The following is a 22,481-nucleotide window of genomic DNA, read 5'->3' as shown; positions in this document are numbered from 1 at the left end:
CACACTGTATGGCGTATGCCCGTCTTCATTAGCCCAGTATAGGGGGAGAGGGGGAGAGGGGAGAGAGAGAGAGAGGTGAAGTTAACGTTCACTCAACAAAAACCAGGTTATGCTAGGACTAACACATGGTTCAACTTTATTTTAATAATTCGCTTGCCCATATGAGGCTGAAGCAATGAGGAGTGAACCGGGGGACCTGGAATAAATTCAGCAGGTTGACCAGGCAACTGTTATAGTACTCTGTTACTTGATATAAAATCACTTCCATTTATTTTCTTGTTTACAGAATTAATCAATTCTTTTTTTTTTAAAAAAGGATACTTCAATTTATTTTCTTTGAAACAAAGGTAATTCAATTCATATTCTTGTAAATAAAAGATAAACCAATTTATTTGCTTCATAAAAGTGAGATAAGAGAGAGAATATGGGATCTAACGTCCACTCGACACAAACTAAGTCATTTCGGGACTAAGCTATGGTTTTACTTTATTTCCATAATTCGCTTGCGCGTAGGGGTCTTTAGCAGTGGGAGGAAACCGGGGGACCCGGAGAAAACCCACGAGGTTGGACATGCGACCCTACTCCTTGTCACGTACAACTCGGGAATCGAAACTCTTTAAGACTTCATCCTGAAGTCAAGCTTTATTTACAAACGCTTGTCAACTTGCCGTGTGTATTGATAGTGCTATATTGTACAGACAGTGAGATATTGTATAGATAATGTATATCCTATGTGTAGTGCCTGTGACGTCACCAACCAATCAACCGGATTAAGGTCGTAATTGAAAAATTGAAAAGCGTTTTGGCGTGTCGGATACTTTAACGTTAACAGCGGACTTAATTTTAATCAGATTGGTGTGAACTTGCCGTAAAGTTGATATAGTAACCATGGGCTATACGTGCATGAAATTTAGATTTCTGATCTTACGTGGTCTTTAATGGTATGTTTTCCTCAGTTCAAATGTTAATCCGACGAAATTTAATATCTAATCAGATATCCATACCAAAATCTATAAAAGAAATAACCGGTAAACCTGAGTGTAACATAATATAACTATTATACACCGAACAAAGTTATCCTATACCTCGATCCATTCTTTGTGTGGTTAACGTCGAGGACATGAATACGAATGGTGATTTGACAATGACAAACGATGGCTTTAATACGACATATAGCCATGTCCTTCAAAATATTCTTATTTTACTGTGAAGTTAAAATATCAAAAGACGTAAAGGATATAGGACAAATATCAGTCAATACAAAACATTTCAAATAATATGGATAGTAGGCCTACAAGGTGTATATTAGGTTATGGTTCGCTGAAAGAACAATGGCCTAAAGGTTATATGAATATTAGATTTAATAATGAAATGAAATGGGGTTTAACGTTCTTCTGTTCGGCTCTACAGTTTAATAGTAATCATTGACAATGGAATAGACAGACTAGGATTTGGATTAACTAAAATTATTGATGGTACTTTTTTTTAAAATTCCGGCAAATATAACCTATACATATATATTGGGATTTTATTAGAAGATTAACTCATTTTTTTTTTTTACAGAAGTATCTCATAATGTACGACAATTACCGAGACTTGTTACATACTGTCTCAAGAAATTGCATTTAATAGATACATTGTGATGATTGCCCCGTGGTATTATCTGGGTAGCCTACCAACAATCGGCTCATTCAAATGATTCACACAAACCAAGGATATGAATTCGTTTTAATTAATTCCAATTAACCTTTCTGGATGTCACCTACACTGAAATTAAAAAGAAAACAACCAACAAGATAAAACAGATGTTTATTTTTAAGAAGCGGATACCTTAGAGGTGGATTTATTAACTTTATTAAAAACTTCGTAAAATCGTCCCCAGATATTATTATTTGAAACTGATTATTATTCCTACACAATATGTATCGTTATGTGCGAGTTCTGTTTGTAGCGTATTTGATTACACTGGCGTGGGTTTTATATCTGAACAGTTTGCCCCAAACCATTCATATTTACCATAACAACGATGGATTAAATATTATCGGAATTGATAATAAAGCTCCTAGGATTAAGGCTATAAATCCGGAAAAAGAGTCAAACGTGGACAATTTTGAAAATTCCTTAGATGAAGTTATATTACAAAAGCAATCACAAGTTTCTAAAAGTGAAAAAGTGAGAATAAACAACACAGACAAAATCGAAAGTAACGGACTTGATAATGAAATGGTGGCAATGATGCACCCTGGGACACCAGAAAGTGAAAGAACAAACTCTAATTATTCTTCTCATAAGGCATATGATGACGTTTCATTCAATGCAACTTTGTTAGAGTTATATCATAAAAGTACAATGAAATATCGACAAAGTGGAATTTGCTCGGGACTTTTAATGAATAATTCGCGATCCCTCGCACAGGCCAGAAAATTTTCTGCAAGTTTTGATCGTGATTTTTATCTGGATTTAAAAGTGTTTCCAACTATAACAAAGAATTGTGACCAATATAAATCGAAACGGGGCTTTATCGAAAAGCCTTCTTCAAAAGAGGAAATGGAATTTCCGCTGGCTTTTTCAATTTTGACCTACGATAATATCGAGCAGCTTGAACGAATGGTTCGTTTATTGTACACGCGACAAAATGTCTACTGCATACACGTGGACGACAAATCAAGTGAAGATTTTAAAAATGCCGTAAGGTCGATCACAAAATGTTTTTCAAATGTGTTCGTGGCGTCAAAATTAGAATCGATAGTATATGCCTCAATTAAAAGACTGCAAGCGGATGTAAACTGCATGACGGATCTGTTACAACGAAAAGAAAAATGGCGTTACTTGCTGAATTTCGCGGCTTCCGAGATGCCGTTGAAATCTAACATTGAGATGGTCCAAACACTGAAATTATTTCATGGTGCTAATGATATCCACGAAGTTTTCGCAAAACGAGTGAAACATCGATATCACTATAAATACATCATTGTAAATAACCACATACAGAGAGGACGAGAATTTCTTGCCCCGCCGCCATTTAATCTGACAATCGTAAAAGGACAAGCGTATAATATATTCAGTCGAGAATTCGTGGAGTTTTCTATGAACAATAAAATAGCCAGACGATTTTTAAAATGGTGTGGAGATACCTACAGTCCTGATGAACATTACTGGGCCAGTCTCAATGATCTGTATCATAACCCCTTCCTAAATACTCCTGGAGGATATAAAGGTAAGTTAGTTCCTTGCGGACCAGATTGCGCTCGTCAAGCATCGCCCCAACGGTCCTGATTAAATATATGACTTTAGCCTTTGGAATGGCTTTATGAATGGTCCCTGGCAGCACCACTGGACACTGTATCCCAAATGGCGGGCGGGCGGGGAGGGCAGAATGGTTAGCGCAAAATACAACATAGCTATATGTAATTTTAATTTTAAGACAGATTGTCCTAAAACAAGAACTGAGAATATAATAGACATGTTCACAATACCCCCCCCCCCTGCAATAACCATCAAACAAAGCACTAATAAGATTTTTAATTATGCACTTAATTGAAATACTTTTGGAAAATGAACAGCGCAACAAGCAAATGGACTACAATAGACTTTTACAACATATACACAAGGTTTAAAGTCACATTTCAAATGGTTTGTGAGGCATCTAACATTCAGAGACCTAAACAACGAAATGTGCACTATTCTAAAATTTATAATTGATATAGAATCTTCTCCTGATTTTAAAAAACAAATATAAAATGAAACTTGTACATAAAAAGTGCAACCATGGAATAATATACAAGCAGGATTACAGGTTATTAAAAAATACATGAAACATAAATATTAGAAAAAATGACAATATATACTCTTCAAATAAAGAAACGCACAGCCCATTTTTTATCAATTTTTTTATTTGAACGTTGTTTCCATAAATCTTACTTGTTTTTAATGTCATTATGTAAGGATAAAAGAAATTCATTATTGGTTTTAAATGTAGGGTCACTAATTGCTGCCGAAATTTGTTTTCGCTTGATTGCACCAAGACACGTGAGTTTAACACCTTCGCAAGCCAAATCTGAGGGCTTTAAAATCCCGGAGTTTTCGGTTTCAAAATCAGTTGCACATGTAAACACTCAATGGGCCAAGTGGTGCCACATCTGAACGAAGACCAACGCAACAATGCTATCGGTCGGTTACAAGCAGGTGAATACCAGACAGATATAGCCAGACTCCTGAACGTGTCCCAGAATACCATTTCTCGCCTTTGGGATGGGTACCGACAGCTAAGTTCAACACGTGAACACCCAAGCTCAGGCCAAACAAGAGTGACCCCACCTGCCCTCGATCGTCACATCCGGTTACGTTATTTGCGGAAACGGTTCACAACCGCGACCTCTACTGTAGCAGCAATTCCTGGACGGCGTAGGATCTCTGACCACACTGTCCATAGACCCCTACGTGAAACCATATTACGAGCTGTTGTTTTGAAATACGACGACACCGTCAAATCCGACTTCAGTGGATTCAGACAGACAGGGTATGGCCACACTGCACCAACGCTGGAGAACAGTTTGGTTCAGCGACGAGTCGCAGTTCCTGTTGCAACTAGGCGATGGGAAAAATTACTCACATGCACACGCTGTGGTGAATTCCCATCTTCATTAGCTCAGTTGAAGCAGAAAAGTAGGACGTTAAACCCCATCTCAGTTAATTTCAAAGCAAAGTCACTAAATCTTTAACTTAATATTTTAAATTATATTCAAAATTAAAAACACGAAATAAGATTCAATATTTGTCATTACAAATAGCTACTATCCACAACAAAATGATCGAATGATCACTTTGACCTGTAGAGCATCTGCTAGATGTTTTGAAGTAATCAAGGACCACAACTCTGGCAGTAATTATCTGAAATCGTTGATAATCAACAGACTTCTCCGTCTCATGACCTTAAACACTGTCTTAGCTTTATACAAACTTCAGTATTCTGTTTGATCAAATTTTTATTGAACCGGTACAATTTCACAAACATTTAGGTATTGTATTAAGTAATGACTTAAATGGACCAAGCATATATATATATATTCTTATAGAAAGAGAATCTGAGCAATAGAATGTACTGAGAAAATTAGAATATAAATTAAATAGGGAATACCTAGAAAGGATTTATATTAGCTTTATACGACCAATTTTAGAATATTCTTCAGAAGTCTGGAACATTTGTGGAAAATTAAATTCTGATAGACTCGAAAAAGTCCAAATAGAGGCAGCAAGAATAGTAACCGGACTTCCATCCTATTGTAGTACTAGTAATTTATACAAGGAAACAGGTTGGAAACTATTGGAACAGAGAAAAAAAAAATACAAACGATTATTGTTTTATTACAAAATTAAGAATAAGCTTGCTCCTAATTTTCTAACAGAAATACTTCCGCCAACTGTATCAGACAGAACACTTTATCAATTTAGGAATAGGGACAATTTTAGCCTTGAAATTAATAAACTATCAGTTCGTTCATCAAGATTCTTACTTTCCATCTACATCAAAATTATGGAACAACATAGATGTTAATCTAAAAGAAATAACAGTAATATAAGCATTTAAACGAAAATTTAAACAGTTTGGTTTTAGTTCTGGTCGCCCCTAAGCATTATTTAAAAGACACAGGGGCAATTCATTATTACCAAATGTAGTACACTCAAATCATATTTGTATAATGCAAATCTGATTCCAGATCCAAAATGTTTATGCGACTTCAACAACGAAACCACACTTCATTTCTGTTTTCTTACGAACTTTACGAGAGAGCGCAGAGAAATATGCATGTTGATCTCCATAGACTAAATATAGATATGACTTGTTTAAAATCAAATCTATTACTATATCATGATCAGTCTATGCCATCATACCCATTGAAGTCCTTGATTTTTAGAATATTTCATAAATTCTTAAAAGAATCTGAAACATTTTGAAATTAACAAGCTTTGTTGTTTTAACCACTGATATCTTGTAAATTGCATTCGTGTGCTTAGCCTGATTTTTTGCTTTAGCTGGCTTGATGTGTATATATACGTATGGGTGATTTAAGTGGATAAAGTACAATGACTTCTTTATGTGTGTGTATATACATGTATTCAAATTGAAATTTTTTTTCTGACTAATAATACTGGAGCATTCATCGATAATATGTGTCAGGTCAGGAACACCTCGTTTACTATTATTAGAAGGATATATAAATTATATATACACTAGTGTTGGACACTATATACACTATATAAGTACTAAGGGAGGTGTCTCATATAAATATATCTTATCGTAATATGCTTTATGTTTAATAACTTTACGTAAAGGAGAAGACTTTATGAGTTGGAAAGTTTACGTCAATGAATAATAAATATATTTAAACCAAACTTGCCTGTGGACGTTAAGCGTTGAATTTATAAAGGATTTCATTCACACATAGTGAAAGATCCACTGAGCTACCGCGGATCCCTTTGTCACATTTATTTTTAAAGGTAATAAAACTAAGAACAATAAAGCCTGATCTTAGGGGGGGGGGGGGTTAAAGTTACACACTTTTTTAAAGTGCAAATTAAATATTTGATTAGTAGAAAGTTATTAAATATTAGAGCACCAAGTTTCTCTTTCAATACCAAGTGTGAAAAATGAATGCCAGGGATGGACATTGAGGGAAGCCAACAACCGAAATACGTGTTGATTTTGTAGATAAGTAAATTTAATGTTCAAAAGCTATGACTGAACGTATGTTTGCGCTGGTGGGACGAAAAACGTAGGGGGGGGGGGGATGACCTAGTGTCTAGAGTGCCGTGTCGACCTCTAGCTGGCCGGTCAACTCTGGATTGCGGCTGTGGTTTCGATCCCTGGTGTGAGCGTATGTGGCTTGGAGACAGGGGTGCCTTCTCAACCTCGTGGGTTTACTCCGGGTACTCCGGTTCCCTTCATAAAAATGAAAAATAAGACTTGTCTGCGATATCACCTTCGGTGGAAGCGGACGTTAAACACTAAGAAAACCGTAAAAGAGTAGGCCGTAGTGGCTGGGCAAACATTACCCCATCCAGACTTTATGGTGTATGCCCACCCGTACCGAAATGAAGTGTACACTTCCTCCGAAGTGTTCATTTCCGACACACTTCTATAGACACTTCAAACGAAGTGTTAAAAAAACTCCACCGAAATGTTCATTTCAAGCACACTTCCAAAAGATGGCCTGTTTTCACAACATTTCATCGTCACTTCTGAAAGATGGTCTTTTTTCACAGCATGTCATTAACACTTCTGGGAGATAGTCTTTATACAACCACATGCCTTTCACACTTCTGGGAGACAGTGAAAATAGATGATCATTTCATCGTCACTTCTGAAAGACTATTAAAAAAACGATCATTTCATCGTCACTTCTGTGAGATAGATCATATAGATGATCATTTCATCGTCACTTCTGAAAGATAGTCTATATACAACTGCATGTTATTAACACTTCTGGGAGATAGTGAAAATAGATGATCATTTCATCGTCACTTCTGAAAGACTATTAAAAAAACGATCATTTCATTCACACTTTCAAAAATTGATGAAATACAGTAAATGATGAAATAAAATGCCGCGCAGCTTATTATATATCCCCCTTTCTGTGTCGGGGAAATGTAATCCTGTATTCATTATTTACACATAATTATTAATCAAATTGGTGGTTATTAACTGTTTCGCTTCGTCTAAAGTCCGGTGGTACGGAACTCGTATTATTTGACGGGGATATGGCCGGGTATTTAAATTAAAAATTTGGGTCTTAATAAAAAATTCCAGATGTCATATTACGTATCACTGAAAAAGCACGTTCTTTGCTCTTTTCAAATATGTAAATTATTTTCTGCCGCATTTATATTTATTTACTTTGAAAAACAATCAATGTTGGATGGTCTAAAATCTATTACCATGTTTACGGAGAGGTACTTTGTGTGTTGTTGTCCACCAACATGGCGGCGTCCTGTATCTAGGTCATGTATAGGATACCGGTACGCTCTAATAGGCATAGACTATAATCAAAATGGCCGACGAGAATTGAATGTTTGTATAGTTGAATTTCATTAAGACCTAATGTGGCTTTGAACACACGGAATGCAAGCATGCCTGCCTTATTTGACATTATATTATTTCAAATTATACTGCCACCATGGGTCGTAGGCGTAATATAGCGATTAGCGACGATTCCCGAATGATCGACACTTACGGTCGGCATTTCCTTTATCAGTCTACCGCTTCAAAATGTACACAAGTGAATGACGAGTCTTATGTAAAACTCATCTTACAAAAAAAATTGCTATTTCTATCAATGATTCGGGTACCTAAATATAATAACAGACCATCATACATGTGTAGGCTACACGGTAAAAGTAAAAGTAGATTTGGTAATCCTTGTAAGATTTGATGTGTTGTGTAGGCTGCAGGTGCCGGTACATATTTAAAATAGTTCATTCAATACGGTATTTGGTCTTTACCAAAGCCACCAATAACACTCAATAGGCAATACCTGTAATTTTACATCTGACTGAAAAAATAGGGTTGGCTGTCAAAATTTTTTGTAAATGTATATGATAGCCTAATATTGCTGTGATATTTAAGCAAAACTTTATTAAAATAACCAAATAATAAACTGGATCTTAGTAAAGCATCTAAAGAATGGGCTAATGTAAATCAAAGTAAGATTTGGCAAATAAAAATTCCATTTAGCCATAAAATATATAAACAATTTTGTATGTGAAAGTCATAGCTATTAAATTGCTATATCCTATGTTTACAATATTATGCTACTGACATTTTATTGTTGTTGAAATGAGTTAGTGCATATTGCTTTAAGCGGTGGACACAGTAGCCGAATGATTTTGTCAAATGAATCCGCGCCGTCACTGTCATCTGACTGAATGATTCGCGAATCAAACATGTTTGATATATTCGCCCGAATTATAGTTAATCACCAATCATATTGAGAAGTCACGTGATTGTTTGAAGACATGGTCGCTGCCATGTTTAATCATGCGAGGTCAAAGGTGATGCAATCGACTAGTGAATCGGGTGGGAGTATGCCCACTTATTTGGCCGAAGACGAATGATTCGGCTAGTGTGTCCACGACAGACCTTATGATTTTACGCGCACACATTAAGCACAAGACCATTCAACCCCCACATTGAAAAGAAAAGGCGCAAGCAAAGAACTAAATGTTAGCCCGGAAGTTACCCGGTTTGTGTTGAGTGGACATTAAACCCCAGTTTTTCACTATCTCATATACAAACACAAAATGTGCAGTGTGCTGTGGAGAATTTTACCTTGAAAGCTGCCATATGACCTACTCTTATATCAAATTACAACTTCTTTTACATGTTGCTTTTGATTTCCCGGTTGTACGTGCTCTTTTACGTGCGCACCAATGTCCTAACTACTCCAAACAACTATGGATACTTTCTTGACAGGCCCTCCGCCCTACACCACTGACAATGAGAAACCTTTGGTCAGAAAATCCTAATGAACTGTCTAGGCCAACAGTGGGATCCTGGTTAGTGAGCCTGCATTAAGCAACTGATATGAAATGAAATGGGGTTTAACGTCCTGCTGTTCTTCTCTGACTGAGCAAATGAAAACAGTAATACGCCATTCAGAGTGCTATAAGGGAAATTTTGCCCTGACACATTGAATTCAAACTGCCAAGGGTTCTTTTATGTGCGGAGCCACGGTGGCTAGGTGGTTTAGGCGCTGGCTCGCTAGCCTGGAGGTCGGGTGTTCGATCCCTGCATTGGCCGAGAAAGTTCATCCAGATTTTCCGGCGTGATTCCCCCTTGTCAGTGATGCAGGACGGAGGGCCTGACAAGGACAGCTATCTAGTTGGAATTCGATATAAGAGTAGGCGATAGTGCCGCTGCCCGGGCAAAATTTCCCTCATAGCACACTGTATGGCGTATGCCCGTCTTCATTAGCCCAGTATAGGAGCAGAACGGTAGGACGTTAAACCCCATTTCATTTCCTCTGTCCGACACCACTGTCAATGGTAAATTATTCCGGAAATACTGATTAATTTTGTTGATATGCCGGGATCCAACCTGGGACAATTGAAGCATTTATTCTTAACAAAAAAGAATTACTCATGCTCTTATTATCAAAAAACCCTCAAAAAAGACACCCATTACATACGCCATACAGTGTGCAATGAGGCACTAAGGCCTTATCTTATTTCAAAATCCAACTGTCTAACTTTTACATACACGCCAATGTGCATGTGTGATGTCGTTTTGTTTGTTGTTGTGCCATCCGCACGACTATACAACTGTTTCCTCCTGGTCCCCACGGTTTTCTCCCACTGCAAAAGACTCCTACAGCCAAATAATTGAAATAAAATTGATCCATGTGTTAGTCCTGCTATAGCGTAGTTTGTGTAGAGTGGACATTAAACTTCATTTCTCTCTCTTCTTGTCAGGCCCTATGTCCTGCACCACTTGAAAGGGGGAACCAAGGCGTAAAATCTAGAAAAGCTTTCCTGGGCAATGACAGGATCGAACATGGGACGACTCGGCTAGTGTGCCAACGTCTCACTTACTGAGGGGGGGGGGGATGGCCGAATGGTTAGCATGTGCGCGCTGTATCATAAAGTCTGTCATTGAGTCAACTGGCGTGGTTTCGATTCCCCGGTTGTATGTGACAAGGAGTAGGGTCGCCTGTCCAACCTCGTGGGTTTTTTCCGGGTCCTCCGATTTCCTCCCACTGCTAAAGACTCCTACGCGCAAGCGAATTATTGAAATAAAATTAAACCATATGTTAGTACCGAAATGACCTAGTTTGTGTCGAGTGGACGTTAAACCCCATTCTTTCTCTCTCACTGAGCCACAGTGTCTCCTTATATCAAGCAAGAATTTTCTTTGATCTGACAAGCTGGATTTTATTCAATATACTTGTAAGAACCAGAATTGTTTCAATTTGAGACAATTTTTTTAGATGTCGTTTAAAATTATATTACATTTATTAAAGTGAAAAGAAATTGTACAACATGTGCTTTTAAAGTGGTTTGATATATACAGTTTCAAAACAAATTTAGTTTGGTAAAATAAAAAGTTACTGTAGACCCTATTGAAAATTTCTCTTTCAGTATTTGACCAAATTTGTTATGGATGCTGACAAAATTGGGTTTTGATACCAAAATTAACCTTCCAATACACCTATGTAAACTTTTGATAATACCGGGGGTGGGTTTTGGATGACTGAATGGTTAGCGTGGGCGCGTTGTATCGTAAGGTCTGTTATTGAGTCAACTGGCATGGTTTTGATTCCCCAGCTACGTGACAAGGAGTAGTCGCCTGTCCAAACTTGTGGGTTTTCTCCGGGTCCTCCGGTTTCCTCCCACTGCTAAAGACCCCTACGTGCATGCGCAAATTATTGAAATAAAATTGAACCATATGTTAGTCTCAAAAAGACATTAAGTAGGTCTATAGTCTATATTAAAATTGCGAGAATCTGTCATTTAAAAAAAAAACAGTCCTAGGCCTACGTAGGCCCTACACCTATCATATTTTCAATGACATCGAAATTTCAGAAACTATAATTCATGAAAAGTTAAAATATTGAACAACAATGTTTTGATACAATAATTAACATTTGCTTTGGAAGAAATGTAAAAAGATTACAAAAAATGTTGACATTTAGACATTGCTAAAATTTGCTTATTATTATTGTTATTTCTGTTTATTAATATTAATACTATTATTATTATTACAGCATATTTATAGTGCTCAGGGGAACTTACAGAGTGACAATACAAAAAAAACAATGTTATTGTTAACCAGTTGTATTATAAGGTCCCTTGTATAGGCTACTATTAATACAACAGGGAAAAATCCTGTTTAAATATGTGTTTTTAAGTTGTTTTTAAAATAAATATATAGAGATGTAGGCCTACAACATCTTAAACTAAATTTTTAATTGTAGGTCTAGCTGTAATTAAATTAGCCTATCTAGTATCATCAAAATGGCGATCGAGTATTTAAAAATATTGTTGACCTATTTATTTTTGTTGGTGTTACTACTCAGTCTACTGTGACCCAGATGTGAGATAATTAATACATTAGGCCTACAAGTCTCAAGCGAAATATAGCCTAGTTCATGAAAGTTGTTAAGATATTGGAAAACAATGTTTTGATACATAATTCAACATTTTTTTTAGGAAATAGATTTATAACCAAACACAAACATAAGAATTTATGTTAATGATACCGGTAGTAAAAAATGATTTTAAAATTTCTTTTTTTTTTACTTGTATTTTCTAAAGATCGCTAGGATTGGTCAACAATGACGTAAGTGAAATTTAATCCAATCGTAGCCTTCGTCTCATGTTATCCGCCATCTTTTTATTTTCGCTAACTTGATCGATTGGCACTGATAAAAAAACAATTTAAGGTAAGTTATTGTAATATTTCTCAAAGTTTTAATTGTTGTAAAGACCAGGTTTTTGTTATAGCTAGCCAATTTAATGATTAGTTACAATTTTTCACTAACAAAATGTCTAAGTTGCTGAAAATAGCGTAAAAATAAGTTTAGTGTGATTACAATGTATGACTCACGAGTCACACACAATTTGGATTTAGTGTCGTGCATGGCATGGCGTCGACGAAATGCCAATTTTATTGATTATCACGAAGTACACCGAATTATTTATAATTTGACCCAGAAAATTCTTCAGTTTAATTTGAAGTACATCTATGCAGATAATTGATTTATTCATTTCATTTTCATGGCATATCATTGCCATTGTCGAATTGAGGCGCCATGGGTGTGTCAACGACTAATAAACCAGTGTACATGTGTTTTGATATTTTTGGACGACATAACTAGACTTTTTGTGTGGACTGGCATTCATTTTGAATGACTAAAGTTGTATTCGGTAAATTTAAACTGCGGTACACTGTACCGGTACTTGAAAAAAGGTGAATGTATTTCGTCTTTATTTTTTTTTCTATCTCCCTATAATTACTTTTTTCGGAATGCATCTTTAACTGAACATTTTTTTGTTTTAATGTCAGGTTAATTAAACCAGAATAACAGCACCTATGAATGTGGTCGAATAAGGTGTGGAGGTGATTAATAGCAACATTGAATGTGGGTTGAATATGGTGTGTTAAAGATGCAAGAAAACACATGAAATGTGTAAACTGTAATGGATTAAAGCCTGGCACTATCCAAATTACAAAACACCTGCCCCTGTCCGTCCAGCTGTACCTCCGGTGAAATTTGTTTGTGGACAACTCTACTCGTCACAATTATCCGATTTTAATGAAATTTAAATGTATATTTATATTCAAATCATCTGGGATCGGATTCATTTTGAACTCTAACCTCATGAATTATGGACCCATATATTGTGCAAAAATTGGGTTTTTAGCATGTGGGCCATCCAGAGGATTTTGGCATATATTGGACCGTATCTTCCTAGAATATTACACCCGATTGTACGATCCATTGTTTTTAACTTCAGTTTTTTTACGCCAACATTTCCCATGCCCGTATTAACCCCTCTTTGCTGAAGATTTGGCTTTCGAGTTCAGAGTTATGCCCCATAGCCAAAAACATTGAATTTGATAGGAGTTAGTTTTTAACCGATCCTTTTCAGATTTGGTGTGAAGCATTGGATTCATCAGATCACAAACCCCAACGATATGCAGCGATTTGAAGAAAACCTTTTCAAAAAAGCTTGTGAATGTGATGAGGCTACAATTTTTTAATTTGCCGTGTAGCATTGGGACCATGAGTGGACAAATCCTATAAATTCAGCAATCCACACTTAACCCACTTTTTTTGGAAACCATGTGAACGTGATAAGGCTGCAATTTTTTTTAACAGATTTTTTTCTAATTCTTTATAAAACATTGGGACAATGAGTGGATTAGCCTTATTTATATTCCTTATTCTCTTTTGCAATATGTGGGTGTATCTTTGATGGCAACCACTTGTTAATTGTATCAATTGTGTTGAAATATTTTGAAAACAATAATAAATATCAAAGTCTTATTTTGTTTCATGTTTGTGGTTTTGCAGCATAACTAGGATTATTCAGTGTTCTATGAGGTAAATTTAGCCCAGATGTGGCTTTTCTGAATTGTCCTCTTTTAATAAAATAGGTTTCTTTTTTTTACATGGACGACATTTTCTACATGGAACTTTGGCTTTTCAGCTCCATCACTATCACAACCAAACACCATCCTTTGCCAGGCCCTAGATCCACTGATCAGGCGAACGGTGCAGAATATCCTGGGAGGTTGGAGTAACTTTCATGACCGACACTGGGATCAAATACACCCCCCCACCTGGTTTGTGAGCTAGGCCTCACACTGTTTAAGTCTGCAACCTTACTGGGTAGAAGAGATAATAACAACCAATAAGCACTGGGTTAAAGTGAGAAAAACACCCGATAAGCACTGGGTTGAAGTGAGAAATACACCCGATAAGCACTGGGTTGAAGTGAGAAAAACACTGGGTTGAAGTGAGCAAAACACTACATAAAAACTGGATTGAAGTGAGCAAAACACTTCATAAGCACCGAGTTGAAGTGAGAAAAACACTCCATAAGCACTAGGTTGAAGTGAGAAAAACACCGGTTTGAAGTGAGAAAACACCTGATAAGAACTGGGTTGAAGTGAGAAAAACACCTGATAAGAACTGGGTTGAAGTCAGAAAAGCACCGGTTTGAAGTGAGCAAAACACTCAATAAGCACTGAGTCGAAGTGAACAAAACACTCAATAAGCGCTGTGTTGAAGTGAGCAATACACTCGATAAGCACTGAGTTGAAGTGAGAAAAAAAACCGATAAGTACTGAGTTGAAGTGAGAAAAACACCCGATAAGCACTTGGTTGAAGTGAACACTTCGTTGAAGCCTAATTTGCATATTTGGCATGGCTTCTTCCTCACTTCAACATCATTTCTGCCTTCTTTATTTCATTGAAAATTTGAAGTGTTGTTATGGAAGTGTGGTAGAAATGAACACTTTAGATATCAAATTTTTCACTTCGAGCACGTCTCGGTTTAGTATCACCTACACTTCATATGGGTGGTGTCATCAATTCCTTTGCGTGAGGATTGCTTACTGACCAATATGCATTGAAAAAAACATGAAGCCAAAGATGCGTCAAATGAGGTTATTAAATCCCACGATATTGTCGTTAAATACAACAAAGCCCTTATTCTCTTATATACTCGTCAATAAATGCAAATACCTATGCAGGTTGTGATCTGATAAATACATTCGGCAAACCTCGACAGCTTATTTGAACTATTTTAAAGGTCCCGGATGAAAAATGGCTGCGCCCATGGAGATTTCTGTGGAGAGTGTATTATATCAACAAACGTCAAGTTTGGCATTGGGTTTGGGGAATTACCAGGGAATTATATCAAACCAGCAGCCTTGAGACAATATCTCTGCTCGTTCGGTTATATACACTCGACAAAAGACGCCATTTTGGGACTTTTTTTTTAAAAGCGGCACGTTTTCCTGTTAAAGTAAACCGGTAGCCGCATCGCAAATGTATGGGCGTAGGTACATATCAATTACTATCATACAGCCGAGGTTAGATATAGGGTACCGGAATCTGCTGAGGTTTGCCGAGTGATGATAAATAGTCATGGACACTTGACATGCTTTGAGAGTATGTTCACAGATGAAGAACTTATCGCCCTGACAGAACCACTTAGCTGCACATGCGACACGCAATAGCGCCATACACGTGGGAGGGGTTCATTGTCAAATTTGACACTTCAAGGAAGGGTTGATGAAAACTGCCGCGTGCTGGTTTATCTATCCATGTTTGCTTTCCTATCGGTTCTAACATAAGATTTACTGTTTAGCGTATCTTTGCTTTAGTGTGTTACGTTTAATTTGATCGGGAGACGTGTCCGTCGCCGTCAACGGACAACACTGCAAGAATTGGCCGTGGCACTGCAAGGGGAGTGGGTCAGATTGCCCCAAATTGTGATTGGACGGTTGATTAGGAGCATGCCACGACGAATTGCTGAATGTCTGAGGATTGGTGAAGCAATTACTCATTATTAAGACAAAAATCAAAAACGTCCATTTTTACTTTTGACGGTGTATCTCTTTGCGGGTGAAATGGGGCCGTCGGATAAGCCGCCCATATGATCTGTTTATGTTCCTGTGTAGGCAATTGGCCTGTTTATGTTCATGTGTAGGCAATTGGCCTGTTATTAACATACACTGGTTACCTGTAATAAAAACAGCAGTGCATTTCCGCAGTTTTGTATTGTTTCTGAATATCCCCTACTTTTTTTGGGAAGCGTATATTAATAAAGTGTCGTTTTAAAGAGCATATGGATCTATTCCTTGGAAACTTAAAATAGACGAAAAGGGGGTCTAAAATCACAAAATAATGTAATATGAATGTATATAATGTAACTTATATTTCTAAAAATTTTAAAGTGAAAAAGAAAACACTGAAAGCATGTCCGCAGTCGTTTTTTTTATAATTAGATTACAATTGTAGTATTGTGCTTATATGTACTTCTGACATTTTTATATGTGTTGGTAGAATTTGATCGGTTTTGTTGATCTAAATCATAATTGTAGTTTTTAAAAAAATGAATAGACCTTCATATATAAATATTAAATGTGGCTATAACCGTTATATGAATACATCTAAAAAAAAACACGATTGTGCTAATAGAAACTATATGTAATATTAAAATCATCTAAATTTTTTTATCATTTTGATGGGTATTGATCTCTAAGATATGTAAACAACGGTCTAGTATTCGTGTGTATTTTTCGGTGGCCATTTTTTATGATTTTATTGTATACTTGATACTTGATGATAAATAGTGCATCTCCTTCGAGTTTTTTTTTTATCAAAAAATATCAACACAAGGCGATGATGTAAAAAAGAACGAGGCTAGGCTTTGCTGGGTTGTTTTTTGGGGTCACTGAGTACAATATGAAAGTTATCACACAAGAGATATCTACTGTATAATGTTTTATTGGGTGATAAATGTACATTAAAACCATTCGGTACAATTCAATGTATGTGGCTATCAATGATGAGAGATTATTGTTACATTGGACGTGACAAGGAGTAGGGTCACCTGTCCAACCTCCTGGGTTTTCTCCAAGTCCTCCGGTTTCCTCCCACTGCTAAAGACCCCTACGCGCAAGCGAATTGTTGAAATAAAATTGAACCATATGTTAGTCCCGAAATGACCTAGTTTGTGTCGAGTGGGCGTTAAACCCCATTTCTCTCTCTCTCTCTTGTGATCCCGCGCCGAAAGAAGTTAGGGAGGGATATTGAAATGGGGTTCGTCCGTCCGTCCGTCCGTCCATCCGTTTTCGTTTCCGGAGCATATCTCATAAACCGTTCAAGATATCTTTCTGAAACTTTGCACACATATCAACCTATTACAGTAGTTGTGCATTTTGCTATTAAGCAATTTCTGGGATTTATATTTTTTGTGTTTCCATGGAAACAAAAATGACTTAGTTTTTGGTGTACAATTTTGTTTCCGAAGCATATCTCACAAACCGTTCAAGATATCTTTCTGAAACTTTGTACACACATCAACCTATTACAGTAGTTGTGCCTTTTGCTATTTAGGAATTTCTGGGATTTATATTTTTTGTGTTTCCATGGAAACAAATTTGACTTAGTTTTTAGTGTATAATTTTGTTTCCGGAGCATATCTCATAAACCGTTCAAGATATCTTTCTGAAACTTTGCACACACATCAACCTATTACAGTAGTTGTGCCTTTTGCTATTTAGGAATTTCTGGGATTTATATTTTTTGTGTTTCCATGGAAACAAATTTGACCTATTTTTTAGTGTATAATTTTGTTTCCGGAGCATATCTCATAAACCGTTCAAGATATCTTTCTGAAACTTTGCACACACATCAACCTATTACAGTAGTTGTGCCTTTTGCTATTTAGGAATTTCTGGGATTTATATTTTTTGTGTTTCCATGGAAACAAATTTGACCTATTTTTTAGTGTATAATTTTGTTTCCGGAGCATATCTCATAAACCGTTCAAGATATCTTTCTGAAACTTTGCACACATATCAACCTATTACAGTAGTTGTGCATTTTGCTATTAAGCAATTTCTGGGATTTATATTTTTAATGTTTCCATGGAAACAAAAATGACTTAGTTTTTGGTGTACAATTTTGTTTCCGAAGCATATCTCACAAACCGTTCAAGATATCTTTCTGAAACTTTGTACACACATCAACCTATTACAGTAGTTGTGCCTTTTGCTATTTAGGAATTTCTGGGATTTATATTTTTTGTGTTTCCATGGAAACAAATTTGACTTAGTTTTTAGTGTATAATTTTGTTTCCGGAGCATATCTCATAAACCGTTCAAGATATCTTTCTGAAACTTTGCACACACATCAACCTATTACAGTAGTTGTGCCTTTTGCTATTTAGGAATTTCTGGGATTTATATTTTTTGTGTTTCCATGGAAACAAATTTGACCTATTTTTTAGTGTATAATTTTGTTTCCGGAGCATATCTCATAAACCGTTCAAGATATCTTTCTGAAACTTTGCACACACATCAACCTATTACAGTAGTTGTGCCTTTTGCTATTTATGAATTTCTGGGATTTATATTTTTTGTGTTTCCATGGAAACAAATTTGACCTATTTTTTAGTGTATAATTTTGTTTCCGGAGCATATCTCATAAACCGTTCAAGATATCTTTCTGAAACTTTGCACACATATCAACCTATTACAGTAGTTGTGCATTTTGCTATTAAGCAATTTCTGGGATTTATATTTTTAATGTTTCCATGGAAACAAAAATGACTTAGTTTTTGGTGTACAATTTTGTTTCTGGAGCATATCTCATAAATCGTTCAAGATATCTTCATGGCACTTATTTTGAATTTCTCAGATTTGATAATTTTATGTGTTTCCATGGAAACACATTTGACTGTTCAAGATACCTTTAAAATAATTTTACCCATTATTTTATTTTCTGAAATCCAGCCTTCCATCCTGATTTTTTTTTCTGGAGCATATTTTATTATCTGTTCAAGAAATCTTTTTGAAACTTTGTACAAACATTAACCTATTATAGTATTTTATTTTCTGGTGTATAAGTTTATTGTTTAACATACAGCAGCTAATTGAGGTAGGCAAAGGTTGTTGTGCAAACCTTACAGGGAGTAGCGACCCTGCCTTGCCGAGCTACTGTGATCAGAGTATGAAATTCTGTGAATTGATATTCCATGTGTCGGAATATGAGATTTGTCTAAAGCTCCAATTCCCCCCACTTGCAAAATATCTCTATTTTCTATGTAGTCATGTCTAATTTTTAAAACCAGAGCTTAATGTCATAAATTATCTCAAATCTTCTAGTAAATAGCAATCAGTCATTTGTTTTCAGAAATAGAGAGCAATATCTACTAAACAGGGCCACAATATTATAACCAGTGACTGTTTGCGAAATCTGATACATTTTTATTTTGATTACCAATAGCATAAACAAGTTATTTTTCCTTATTTCTTTCAAACAAGTGCAAGGGCGCGGGATGTTGATGACTAGTCATCTTGTTACATTGGTTTTTAATTGTTGTTTGTGAATAATAAAGATCCAAAAATGAATTGGGGTTTAATTTCCCTTGTTTCTGCACCAACCGGGATTATAAAGACATTGTGCCCGGACAGCTGCGTTTCTGCTTACTCATTATCGAATTTTACGTGCATGCCAACTCGGGTTTTCGTCCCCGCCCCACTGACATGGTAAAAACACGCTAGGAAAACCTGATATCGAACCCATGTCCTCCCAGCTAATGAGCCAGCGCATTATACTCACTTAACCACCATTTCGGATGGGACGCAAAACCGAGGTTCCGTGTGAATTTACAAGAACCATTGAAAGCTGGAATTCGTAGCTCGACTTTCCGGATACAGTTGTCCTCATAACACAAAGCATGGCGGATGTCCGTCTTCATTATCCATGTCGGAGCCGAAAAGTAGGACGTCAAACCCACGTGTCATTTATTTTGGGTATAAATAGACAATATTGTGTCATTCAGATAGAACACTTTAGGCAGTACAAAATGGGAAGGAGAGGGACTTTCTTTACCAGTAATGGGTAATTTGGTAACTGTAGAAATACCTGATATTCAGTTTTCTCACAATATACATAAACAGAGTAACGCAAGGGCGTGCCATTGAATGTCGTTAAAATATTAAATTTCTCACGACTTAAACATTTAACATGATTCATTTATAATAGTACTAGTGTATCTTTATAATGGACAAATTACCATCCAGGAATTCCTTCGACTTTACCATTTTACATACAGTTCAAAACTTCTAGGCACAGGCCCGTGTTTCATGGAGGTTGGGCGGGGAGGGGGTGGGTCTAATGGTTTAACGCGTGTGCGTGAAATCATAAGGTCTGTCATTTAGTAAAGTGGAGTGTTTTCGAGTCCCCGCTTGTACGTGACAAGGAGTAGGGTCGCAAACCAAACCGGTTTCCACCCACTGCTAAAGACCCCTACGCGCAAGCGAATTATTGAAATAAAATTGAACCATGTGTTAGTCACGAAACTACCTAGTTTGTGTCGAGTGGCTATAAACCCCATTTTTATGACCGTGCGGCGGTGTGTGTGATGATTAACAAACTATTCATGATAACCCGATCAACAACCTTAATTACCTGACCACAAGGAGCTTATCAATTGGTGAGAATAACAGAAGTTATTTGTCTTGACAAATCCAGTCCGAATTGAAAAAAAACTACTAATACAGGATCCCTCTAAATTTAATTTTTCTTCATTTTTTGAATAGTTGGTAAAATAATTTTTTTTTTTGCGATTGATATGTACTTTATCGCCCCAAAATAACTAAACATGTCATATCATATCTCACAGTGCCAGCTTTAATGTGCATTTTATCGTATTCAACGCTCTTAAAAGTATTATTCTAGTTCGTTGAAGCTTGGTCAATGAAAATATACTTTTTAATTTTTTATATAATAAAGTATATAATGGCTTCATATACCTTACCAGTGTCGGTGATAATTTTGGTAATTTGTTTTATGAAGCGAATCAAGGAAAACATATGTGGGGATTTTTACAAGAAATAAAAAACCCCCAGATAATTTGTTGCATTATTTCCGACAAAGAGAAGCAAGGCAAGAAACGAAAAACAATCGTGCAGAACGAGCCCGGATGGGGGGGGGGGGGTCCGGGGGCTCTCCCCCATTAAATAAATAAAGCTATTTCACACACAAAACCACAAGTCATTATTGAAGTGGACGTCGATCGATCAACATGCCTCCAAAAGAAATCAAGGAAAGTTGCAGGAAGGAGCCGACCTAAGTAATCTTCATCCTTAAAACCTCCACGCTCACCCTCATTCCCATCTCCATCTGACCACCATTCTGATAGCCAATATCGGCCAGGTGACCCGATGCGTCCTCAGTAGTATCTGTGGTGGCATCTGAGGCCTTGACGTCCTCTCAAGCCCTTAACGACAAGCAGGCGTCGACCTCCTCTCAGGCTATTTGGTACTCTCGTCACAGCCTCTCAGGGTCCGCCATGATTGTAGACTTCTGCACAGACCCATCTCTACACACGTTTCAAACACGTTCAGTAAGTTCTAAGGACGTCGGAAGTACGTTTCAAACACGTTCAGTAAGTTCTAAGGGCGTCAGAAGTACGTAATTCCCAATAGGTTAGAAATAAGTTACGCGTACGCTGCTCAATTACCCGGCTGGTAGCCGACGTATGTCAACTTATGAGTAACTTACATGTAACGTGCATGAACGCGTGCATAACCTACCTGGTATATGTTTTCTTTGTTCATTACAAATGGCGACCGAAACCATATAGTACACGACTCGTGTACTAATTATAAAATGTTCACTGTCTTAAATATTGGATATTAGGATCCCATATTTCAAGACGAAATAACAACATCAATATTGATTGATTGAAACAGCAATATTGAATTCCAATTCGTGTTTTTAATTTCGAATATTATGCTAAAGATTGAATTATTGAAGGTTTAGCTTCTTTAAGTTGTTGTCAATATTAATTATTAACATTATGATACTATCCAATATTTGGTTATGTTAGAGGTATAGAAATGAAACAAAGTGGTAGACTGTGGACGACCGATCGTGCTTGTTGCTATTAAAGGAGGTTCCCCAATATATACTAACAAATTAAAACAGTTTTAGACAGTTATTTCTTTCAATTATTTCAACACTCATATATTTTTTGTTCTTCCTCTTTGAGTTTTATTATTTACCTTTCGGTATCTTGGTAATCCATTGTATTTTTCTGGACACTTCTAATTCAAGATTTTAACTTCAAGACTTTTTGAAACGTAGAAAATATGTCCAAGTAACTTTCTTAATACTTTATAATATACTATTCAAAAAAGTAGGGGATATTTGATTTTTAAGTGTTATTAAAGTCAC

The 22,481-nt window shown here is 36.4% G+C and overlaps 1 protein-coding gene across 1 annotated transcript in view; it reads left to right on the top strand.

Annotated features, from left to right (window-relative positions):
• Nucleotides 1-22,481, top strand: part of LOC126824927 (beta-1,3-galactosyl-O-glycosyl-glycoprotein beta-1,6-N-acetylglucosaminyltransferase 3-like) — a 33,544-nt gene that overhangs the window by 2,901 nt on the left and 8,162 nt on the right. The window contains exon 2 of the mRNA XM_050554381.2: nucleotides 1,564-3,217. Within this exon, the coding sequence (XP_050410338.1) occupies nucleotides 1,921-3,217 (1,297 nt within the window). The 5' untranslated portion in view covers nucleotides 1,564-1,920. The remainder of the gene's footprint in view (nucleotides 1-1,563; nucleotides 3,218-22,481) is intronic.

Source organism: Patella vulgata, chromosome 6, assembly GCF_932274485.2.
Source record: "Patella vulgata chromosome 6, xgPatVulg1.2, whole genome shotgun sequence".
Taxonomy (NCBI): Eukaryota; Metazoa; Mollusca; class Gastropoda; family Patellidae; genus Patella; species Patella vulgata.
Note: the sequence above shows the minus strand (reverse complement) of the source record. Positions and strands in the feature narration are given on the sequence as shown.